Source organism: Myotis nattereri, assembly GCF_964212035.1.
Source record: "Myotis nattereri genome assembly, chromosome: 3".
Classification (NCBI taxonomy): domain Eukaryota; kingdom Metazoa; phylum Chordata; class Mammalia; order Chiroptera; family Vespertilionidae; genus Myotis; species Myotis nattereri.
Window position 1 is genome coordinate 60,611,072 of NC_138077.1, and position 10,823 is coordinate 60,621,894.

Consider the following 10,823-nt stretch of genomic DNA (forward strand, 5'->3'; position numbering starts at 1 on the left):
GACCCACAGGTTGAGAACCGCTGCTTAGGAACTGGGTCCCTGAGGCCCAACGAGGATGGACGGACACCCACCAGCGCTGGCTGGGAAGGCGGGACCAGGAGTTCCGCGGAGCAGGCGCGTCCCACTGCGCAGGTGCAGGCAGGCGGGGCGGGGGGCTCGCTGGGGGCAGCGGGAGTAGTTCCGGGAGTCAGCTCGCCGCAGGGGCGCGCGGCCGTCGCGGGGCTGACGTCATCGCCGTGCGCTGCCACGTCTGCTCAGCCCCGCGGTAATGGAGGCTGAGGGAGAGTGCTGACGGCACTGGGCTCTGTTTGTAGCTTTAGCTCTGGCTCTGGCTCTGCCGCTGGCGCAGGGTCTGGGTCTAAGTCTGGGTCTGGCAGCTCGAAGCGTGGACATCTTTTCTTCTCCTCTGTGGGCTGGACGGCCTGCGGACAAGCACTCGGTTTGGAGCGCCTCGACGCGGGGAGGGAGTTCTCTTGCTTGGGGTCTCTCGCGTCAAGCTGCTGCCTGCTCCCAGGGATCCCGCCCCACCGGCCGGGCCTCCTCCATGCGTGAGTCTAACGGCACCGCCGTGCTGTCCGTCTGTCCGAGGCCTGCTTCGGCTCTCCGGGTGGCGGGGCGGGACCGCTCGTCCCCTCTTTGGGGGCCGGTCTGTTGGAGTTGGTAGCCTCTCGCCATCCCTCCTGCATCCTCTCGCCTCTTCCGTTCCGGGTTTTTTTGCTCCACACCTTTCTTTCCCTGTGAGCAAGGACCGGCAGTCGCTGCCTACATCCAGCGGTTTGGATAAAGCTGTGGGGATAGTGCAGTCTGCCGCAGTGTTTTGAAAGCCAGAGGCTGTGGGGTTTTGTGTGTGTGTGTGTGTGTGTGTGTGTGTGTGTTTACGGTGTCATTCTTTAGTTTTTAAATTGTATTGTTTAGTAGACAGATGTTCGTATCCATATTGGAGGAGCCGTGGTTTTGCCAGATCGACGAGGACAATTTCTTTTTTTCAGCCAGGATCTTCATCTGTGACTTACCTTTTCCTCGTGCAGGTCCAGTAATTTCTAAGAAATCCTCCATACGTTTTTCTGGAGTGGGCATCCACTTGAGCGCCTGCCAGTGGTTTCACTCTAGCATTGAGATACCATTTGAACAGTTTTACAGAGTTAAAAGGGTGGACCGGTGTCCTCACATCCATCACTGTCAGTCCCGACAACAACCTCTGTGGGACAGGGAACACCCCCCCCCCCCTTCTGATAAGGAAGCGGAAAGTCAGATAATATGTAACACATCTGAGCCAGAACCAGATGGCTTGGTAACTAAAGGTAACATTTTGGACAGTGCTGATTCTCCGGTATTTCAAGGGCCTTACTGTGAAATAATTACATTTGAATTGGAAGTGTTTGTATTAGGTGTTTCTTGTAAATTTGTACCTGATTGTGGTATCTTTCATGTGCTGTACGTAACTGACAAAAGATACGAAGTGTGACTTCCCTAGTGCTGAACACACCTTGGATCAGCACTGATGCTTTTGATCTGTTAGAGTTCGAGCAGTCATTTCATTAGAATAAAGGAGGTAATAGATACTGAGAGCATTGGTTTGAAAATCTGGTTTTACAAGCCCCATTCACACAGTTTTTCTGGTGGTTTTCTTACATTGCTTAGTTTAAAAAATAGTAAACTGACATTTAAATGGGTGTGTTTTTTGTTTGTTTTGTTTTGTTATTGTTCAGAGTTGAAACAGGTTGACAACCATTGACCTGGGTTGCAGCTACAGGTGGCACTGGAAGCAGACTGGTTTCCGGACATGCCCGGTGGAAGGAGGGGCCCTAGTCGGCAGCAGCTAAGCCGTTCAGCGTTACCTTCCTTACAGACTTTGGTTGGTGGGGGCTGCGGCAATGGAACAGGCCTGAGAAACAGGTAAAGAAGAAATAAGATTATTTGTAATTTGTAATATTCTCTGATCAGTAATACTTACATAGAAGTCATCATGCTATTCAGGTATTTGTTTATGAAGATTATTTCCTAACCTTGAAATAGAAATCCTGCCTTGAAAACTGAAAGCTCAGTATTTCAGAATACTTGGGAGGCGGAGAGTTGTGATATGGGGCCCACAGAGTGAAAGCAGTCCAATCCTTAGTTATGGTTCATAATTCAAATTCTAGTCATCACCTTTTTAGCTATTAAAGGACGGGAGGAGCCCTAGCCAGTTTTGTGCAGTGGTTAGAGTGTTGGCTCATGGACTGAAGGGTCCTAGATTCGATTCCAGTCAAGGTCATGTACCGGGGTTGCAGGCTCGATCCACAGCCCTGGTCGGGTTGTATGCGGGAGGCAACCCATCAGTGTGTCTCTCTCACATTGATGTTTCTCTGTATCTCCCCCTCCCACCCACTCTCTCTAAAAGTCAGTGGAAAAAATATCCTCAGGTGAGGATTAACAAAAAAATAATAATAATAATAAAAGAAGGAAGGAATGAATTAAAGTACAAGGCTTTTATTTTTTGGAGGGCAAGTTAAAGCTAACAGTTTATATGAGATTCTAAAATTGTAAGTCATATTCCACCAAGGGTCCTACAAATTATATTCTTCAAAAAATTGTTTGAAATTAATAAACTCTCAGCTGTAACTTAAACATCTTAAGATTTGTGTCATGTTGTATGAGAATAAATAACATGAATTTTTTGTTTTGTTTTATTCTCATTTGAGTATATTTTTTCCATTGATTTTTAGAGAGAAATTGGAAGGGAGAGAAGAGAGGAGGGAGTGGAGAGAGAGAGAGAGAAACATTGATGTGAGAGAGAATCATTGATTGGCTGCCTCTTGCACACACATCCCCTCCCACTGGGGATCAAGCAGGAAACCTGGGCATATGCCCTGACTGGGAATTGAACCCTGACCTCCTGGTTCATATGTCTATGTTCAACCACTGAGCCACATCAGCTGGGCTTTAATTGATTTTTTTAGAGAGGGAGAGGAAGGGAAGGGAGAGAGAAACATCAATTTGTTGTTCCACTTATTTATTCCCCCATTGATTGATTCTTGTATATGCTCTGACTGGGGATCAAACTCACAAGTTTGGTTTGTCGGGTCAGTGCTCTAAACAACTGAGCTACCCTGGCCAGTGCAGCTCTGCCTCTATAGTAACTCCAGCAGTTCTTTGTTCTTCTACTTGGGCTTTGAGGATTCCCCTAGATAATTATGTTCTCAAATTGTCCCGTGGAATTCCTCCTCAGTGTCTCAGGGTGGCAGGCCTAGCAATCTAGGCTTCAGGTTTCTGAGCTCTCTCTTAATCAGACTAACTCCTCCTATGAGTTTTAAGTATTGGGGTACCATGTAAAATATCATTTGGGGAGAAAAAAAGAAGTGTTCTGCTATTAAAAAGCTGAAAACCACATTCCTAGATGATTATGCTTGTACTTAAAGTATGCAAGTAGAGTACTGGGAAGAACTAGGAACATTTGGAAATTACCTCTGCTCTTAGGTGGTTTTAGCTATGATCATGTTTGCTTTTCTCTGCCTTCCTTGTAGCCCTTTATCCTGGCCTTCAAAGTTCCCATCGTGGTTGCCTTGACCTACCATTCTTCATCTGCTCTCCTCCTTTAATATATATTTCTTTAGCAATTAACTGGGGTGGTGAGGAGGAAAACATTTTTCAACAGATTAGGATAAAGTGAAAGATCATAGTTGTTCACGGTTTGCAAAGTCACTGTTACTGAGTGACTATTTTGTGACATTTTTACCTAGAGGTAAAGAGGATATTTTGGGAGAAGATATTCTATATTTGTTTCTTTTTTTAAAAAAAATATTTTTATTGATTTCAAAGGGGGAGAGGGAGAGAGAGATAGAAACAGATGATGAGAGAGAATCATTGATCAGCTGCCTCCTGCATGTCCCCTACTGGAGATTGAGCCCACAACCCAGGCACGTGCCCTTGACCAGAATTGAACCTGGGACCCTTCAGTCCTCAGGCCAACACTCTATCCACTGAGCCAAAGCACCTAGGGCCTGTATTTGTTTCTTGATGGGAAAGAAGCAGCCGAGAAGACCCGGGATAGAGTTATAAAAAATAGGGATAAAAACCAGCGGTAGACTAGAATATAGTTTCAGGCAGGATGTATACAAAGAAAGGGTCCAGACGGGGAGAACTCTCTTCTGGAGTGTCTGTAGAGTACTGAAGAGAGAAATAGGTAATTGCTTAAGTATGATACAATTTCAGGTGATATCTTTAATTCTGCAAGACAGGTCAGCTGGAGAAGAGAGCATTGTGCCCGGTCGATGAAGTTAAACTTGAGAATGTCATAGAGCTAGTTTGGTGACAGTGAAGATTGAAGCCTATAAGTCCCTGTCCTATTTTCCACCTGTGGGGAGCAGGGATTTGTTTTTAGGATGTCTTGTGTAGATGATTGCCTCCTAAAGGAGTAGGACAGACTGTGAGTTTCCTAGAGCTTGTAGTTGAGGGTGAATCTTATTTGAGAAGGACTGAGTGAGTTTTTCTTTGTTTTGTCCTTGCAGGTACTTTGTTACTAATATCACCTGAGCATGTTCAAATGATCACTGCTTTATCCCTTCCTATTCTTCTTTATTCCTTTGAAGCTTCCTTGCTTTATCCATTTGCTTAGCTAAATTGTTTTGCTTGCTGGCTCCATAAAAGCCAGTCTCAGACCTGGTATGTTAACTTGTCCGCACACAACCTTTATATGCAAGGACAAAGCAGGTATTCAACATAAACCACATTGTTTGCACAAATGCTTTAGGCACAGTGAGCCACTCTTATTATTTAGTGAAACTTTTATGTCAGTAAGGGAACTGTTTTCCAGTCAAGTTCCAGATGCCAGCCTTGCAAGCAGGCATTTCTAAGATTGGCTATGCTGAGCACCTGCTTTCCTCTTGGGATTTTGGAAATAGTTGTACTGCTAGGCAGAGAGTGCCTCCATGGCCAGCCCTCAGTAAAAAACTTGGGGTGCTGAGTCTATAATGAACCTTCCTCGTAGATAGCACTTAACACATATTGTCGCAAGTATTAACCGAGAGTTGTGTGTGTCCTGTACGACACCATCTGTATCTATTGGTTATGCTTATATGCATCCAAGTCCTTTGATTGATCTCTTACAGCCTCCCTCCCTCCCATTCCCTCTTAGGTTGGGCGGTCTGTTCGATGCTTCTATGACTCTGGATCTATTTTTTTTTAATTCTTTTTTTGGATCTATTTTTGTTCATCAGTTTATGTTGTTCATTATAGTCCACAAATGAGTGAGATCATGTGATATTTATCTTTCTCCGACTGGCTTATTTCACTTAGCATAATGCTCTCCAGGTCGATCCATGCTGTTGTAGATGGTAAGAGTTCCTTCTTTCTTACAGCAGCATAGTATTCCATTGTGTAGATGTACCACAGTTTTCTAATCCAATCCACTCATCTACTGATGGGCACTTAGGCTGTTTCTAAATCTTAGCTATTGTAAATTGTGTTGCTATGAACATAGGGGTGCATATATCCTTTCTGATTGGTGTTTCTGATTTCTTGGGATATATTCCTAGAAGTGGGGTCACTGGGTCAAATGGAAGTTCCATTTTTAATTTTTTGAGGAAACTCCGTACTGTTTCCCACAGTGGCTGCACCAGTCTGCATTCCCACCAGCAGTGCACGAGGGTTCCTTTTTCTCCACATCCTCGCCAGCATTTGTCGTTTGTTGATGATAGCCATTCTGACAGGTGTGAGATGGTACCTCATTGTACCTTTCGGATGATTAGTGACTTTGAGCATGTTTTTGTATGTCTCTTGGCCTTCTGTGTGTCCTCTTTTGAAAAGTCTATTTAGGTCCTTTGCCCATTTTTTGATTGGAATGTTTATCTTCCCTTTGTTAAGTTTGGAGTTCCCTGTAAATTTTGGAGATTAAACCCTTATTGGCGATAACATTGGTAAATATGTTATAGGATATCACAGGTGTAGATCTTTTGAACTTCATTTGGAATATCTTTCTTGGGGCCCAGTATTTTATTGACATTGTTAACCACAGAAGCAGATTCGTCTTTACTTAGAAAAAATTCTATAAGAACCTTTTAAACCTTTAAATTATAACAAGTAGTTCATTCATCATGCTTTCCCCTTTCACTGAGTTTTGACTGAAGAGAATTCGAATTTTTATTTTGTTCTAGAGTAGAGGCCTCTAACCTTGTAACTTCTCAGAATTCTTTATTTCCATACCTTATGATTAATTGGAGTGAGAGAATAGATTGGCTGTTGGCATTAATCCCCTCCATTCAAATTGACCAACTTGTACAACTCCAGAAGGCCCTTTTCATGTTGTGTTCTGTGTGAATAAGATCTCTTGGAGTTGGGAAGTGCTGTGGCCCATCTCTCAGAACAGATCACAGGGCTGTGGTGTTGATGATTGGCTTATGACTGAACAGGTAAGGTTATGAAGCCTTCTGGTAGATCACAACCTACTCCTTGATAAGCTTGTTCTATTAGAATATACACTGGCAATGAGAGGAAGAAATTTTTATAATTTTTCCTGATCCCTCTCTCCCTGTTCTTACCTTCTGGCTCCTCTGCATTTCTGCCATGTTATTCTTAACTGTTCAGAGTGACCAGAGTTTATATTCCCAGGAGTCACATAAAGTACTGTGAATGTCATATACTAATGCTAGAATTCTATATTTGGAACTTTTAGAGTAGAATGGTAATGCTAATATTGTTCATTCTCTAGAATCTTCTTTGAAAATACAAACCAACCCTCTCTTTCATGTGCTTTAAACAATAGTAGACTCTTAGATCTCTGTAACTACTCCCATGTGTACATATAATGGGAAATGTTATCATTCTTGATAGCCCAGCTCTTTCTCACATATAAAACAGCTTGGTAGAAGGGATAACAGGGAGATAGGGATTAAAACCTGTATATCTTAACTAGTGTTTTCAGAGACCCCTATTTTTCTTATGACAATATTGGTCTGCTGTCTTCTCAACCTAAAGGTATATATTTGTAGTAAAGTAGGAAAATTATAGTCCTTAAGATTATGGTCTGATAGACAAGACAGATATATACAAAAATTATATAGTAGCATGAAAAGTACAATATTAAAGATATGTCTTATGTGCCAGTGAGTCAGCTCCAACTCCTGGTGAGCCTATGAATTAGTGATGTCCACAGTGTCCTGTACTCAACAATGTTCTATGCCTATGGCTTCTTTTATGGAGTCAGTCCATCTCACATATGGTCTTTTCCTGCTGCCTTACATTTTTCCCAGCATAAAGGCCTAGTTTAGGAGTAATAGTGGCACAAAGGAGAGATGAATTAGTTTTGATTGAGTCAATCAGAGTAAGCTTCATAGAGGATATTCTTGATCATTTAAAAAGTCGTGAATGATTTTGTCAGTAAATGTGTATGTGAGAGGTTAAGGAGGATGTTTTTGGAGATGAAGCTAGTCTGTTAAGCAGAGGGCCTCATAGGACATACTAAAAATTTTAATATTATTCTATTGGGAGTGGAGAGGCATTCATTCAAGAGAGTAACATTTTAGAAAGATCAGACTTTCACTTTAGAAAGATCTCTGAAGGAAGGTTGGAGAATTTGGTGAAAGTGGAATTGAATTTATGGGGATTACTGCAGTAGTTTAGATGAAAAAATAGTAACTGCTTGAACTAAGACAGAGGGGGTTTAGAGAGGAGGGTAAGTTTGGAGAAATTTTTTTTTCATATATCTTTATTGATTTCAGAGAGGAAGGGAGAGGGAAAGAGAGATAGAAACATCAATAATGAGAGAGAATCATTGATTGGCTGCCTCCTGCACATCCCCTACTGGGGATCAAGCCCATAACCCAGGCATGTGCTCTTGACCAGAATCGAACCTGGGACCCTTCAGTCCGCAGGCCAACACTCTATCCACTGAGCCAAACCAGCCAGGGCTGGAGAAAGTTTTATAAAGTGGAATATGTAAGATTTAGGGAGTGATTGGATGAGGCAGAAGGAAAGTTCTAATATGACTGCCAGGTTTCTGATTCAGGCAGCTAACTGGATGGGACATGAACTAGAGCCAGGACCACAGGAGGAGGAATACAGAGATGTCCAGTAGACAGCTTGATTACATGGGTCTAAAACTCAGCAGTGAGCTCTATGGAGAAAAATTTTTGTTTTCAGCATCTAAAGCAACGGTTCTCAACCTGTGCGTCGCGACCCCTTTGGGGGTCAAACGACCCTTTCACAGGGATCGCCTAAGACCATCGGAAAACACATATATAATTACATATTGTTTTTGTGATTAATCACTATGCTTTAATTATGTTCAATTTGGAACAACGAAATTGGGGGTCACCACAACATGAGGAACTGTATTAAAGGGTCGCGGCATTAGGAAGGTTGAGAACCACTGATCTAGAGGATAATGGAAACCATGGCCACATATTAGATCACTGGGAGGGTGTGTATGAAGGGAGAAGCCAAGGATCCTAGGGTAGAGTTTGGGGGAAGGCTAAAGGTTAAAGGGTAGGTGGAGAAGGAAGCGGGAGGCCTTTATGCTGTATGACACTGAAGGGTAATCACTGTTTGAGCTAACCCTAGTTTTCTCTTCCAGGAATGGTAGTGCTATTGGCCTTCCGGTCCCACCTATCACAGCCTTAATCACCCCAGGTCCAGTTCGTCATTGCCAAATTCCTGATTTGCCTGTGGATGGGAGCCTGCTCTTTGAATTTCTCTTTTTCATCTACCTGCTGGTTGCCCTGTTCATTCAGTACATCAACATCTATAAAACAGTGTGGTGGTATCCTTACAATCATCCTGCTTCTTGTACTTCATTGGTAAGTCTTAATCGGCCTTTACGTTCTTCATGTTACTTAGCCAACAAACTAGTTGGAAAATCTGTGTAGACATTATTTTTCTTAATAATTTTTTTTCTAGTAAAATGTTTTCCTGTTAAACCAAGATTACTTTCAGAAATATAATTTCATAAGATTGTTTGAAATATAAAATATCTGGCTTTGGTCTATGACTGGAGGAAGTAAAAATACAAATGAAAATGCAGAAAACATTAAAATAATTTATTATAATAATACCATGAGAAGGTTTTTATATTTAGCTTTCTCTATACCATGTTATATATTTGTTGGAAATTTAAAGTGCCAATATGTTTAAATTCTAGCAGCTCTACCCTTTTAATGACTGTACTAGGATAATGGAAGCTTCTATAACAAATAAGCCCAAAATTTGTATAATTCTCCAAACACATAACAGTCTGAGGTATTTGGCCTAGTTGGCAGGAATAGCACACTTCCCATATGGTCACTCAGGGGACCCAGGCTGATGCTGACAAACATCTTCCAATGAGTGGCTTTCAGGGTGGCTGTGGTCCATCCCTGTCAGCCAGAAAGGGAAAAGAGGAAAGGGAACTATAAAGGAGAGTTTCTTATGGGCCAGGGTTCGTTATATCATTTTCACATGTGTCCTGCAAGGGAGGCTGGAAAATATAGTCCTTTTACTAAATTCATTGTTACCCTGAATAAAATTGGGTTCTGTTACAAAAATAAAACAGAGAAGAACTGTTTCTGCTAACGTACATGACAGTATCTTGTAGGTTTCTTCTGTCTTCTCTCCAGTTATTTAGGAGGGGTGTGATAATCTTGATGCAGAGAATGTTCTCCATAAAAGGATATATAAAATAATGGTAAGGCTAGTCAAGTAAGTGGTTGGTACTGGCAGATTTGAATGGGCAATAGAGATACTCTCTAGGAGAAAGAAAGCTATTGTCCTGTGTAGTTTATGCATGCGTCTGTGACTTATAAATGAATCAAAAACCTCCCTGGCCCGGTGAACATAGAAAGGAAGGAAATGCAAACGAAAATCTTCTAGATGGCATGGGAAGGGAATAAACATTTTTCTTTTAAATGTTTGCATCAATTGGTTGTTCTTGGAATTAACCATTAAGAATTTTCTTTCCATAGTGACTATCTGCTTACTTAGGAGAAGAAAATTTCAGTTTTTTAAAAAATATATTTTTATTGATTTCAGAAAGGAAGGGAGAGGGAGAGAGATAGAAAATATCAATGATGAGAGAGAATTATTAATTGGCTGCCTCCTGCATACCCCCTACTGAGGATCAAGCCCACAACCCAGGCATGTGCCCTTGACCGGAATTGAACCCAGGACCCTTCAGTCCGCAAGCTGACGCTCTGTCCACTGAGCCAAATAGGCTGGGGCGAGAATTTCAGCTTCTTATACTTAAGAATTGTAATGACTTAATGCCAAATTGAATGCTTCATTTATTTTTTTTTTTTGAGTTTTTGTAAAAATTGATTTCAGAGATAAGAAAGGAAAGGAAGAGACAGATAGAAATATCAGTGATGAGAGAGAATTAGATTGGCTGCTTCCTGTACGCTCCCTGCTAGGGATCCAGCCTGCAACTTGGGCATGTGCCCTGACTGGGAATCAAACCTTGACCTCCTGATTCATAGGTTGACGTTCAACTACTGAGCCACACAGGGCGAGCTGTATATTTTATTTTTAATAGTCTTTTCCCACCTGAATTTGAGTTTATTGAATGTAGAAACTATATTTCATCTATCTTTCTTTGACCATGGTGTTATAAAATGAAGAGTTTGGATTAGATGATCTTTAAGGTTTCTTCTTGTTATATAGCTCTATAAACACCTCACTATCCAAACAGTGATATTAGCATACGCTTATTAAAATATTTACTATGTTCTTTGCAAGTATTATCTCATTTACTCTTTGAATAAATAGGTAGGTATTACTGTATGACTCTCATTTTATGAATGAGTTATAGGAGACCTAGAAATTTTGAAACTGGCTCAGAATCACATACTGACACAGTGAGTACTCAAATCCAAACCTAT

General features: G+C 41.6%; 1 protein-coding gene across 1 annotated transcript in view; it reads left to right on the top strand.

Annotated features, from left to right (window-relative positions):
* Window positions 1-240: 240 nt before the first annotated feature.
* TMEM39A (transmembrane protein 39A) overlaps window positions 241-10,823 on the top strand; it is a 32,963-nt gene continuing 22,380 nt past the window's right edge. The window contains exons 1-3 of the mRNA XM_081086901.1: window positions 241-548; window positions 1,710-1,896; window positions 8,549-8,771. Of these exons, the coding sequence (XP_080943027.1) occupies window positions 1,784-1,896; window positions 8,549-8,771 (336 nt within the window). The 5' untranslated portion in view covers window positions 241-548; window positions 1,710-1,783. The remainder of the gene's footprint in view (window positions 549-1,709; window positions 1,897-8,548; window positions 8,772-10,823) is intronic.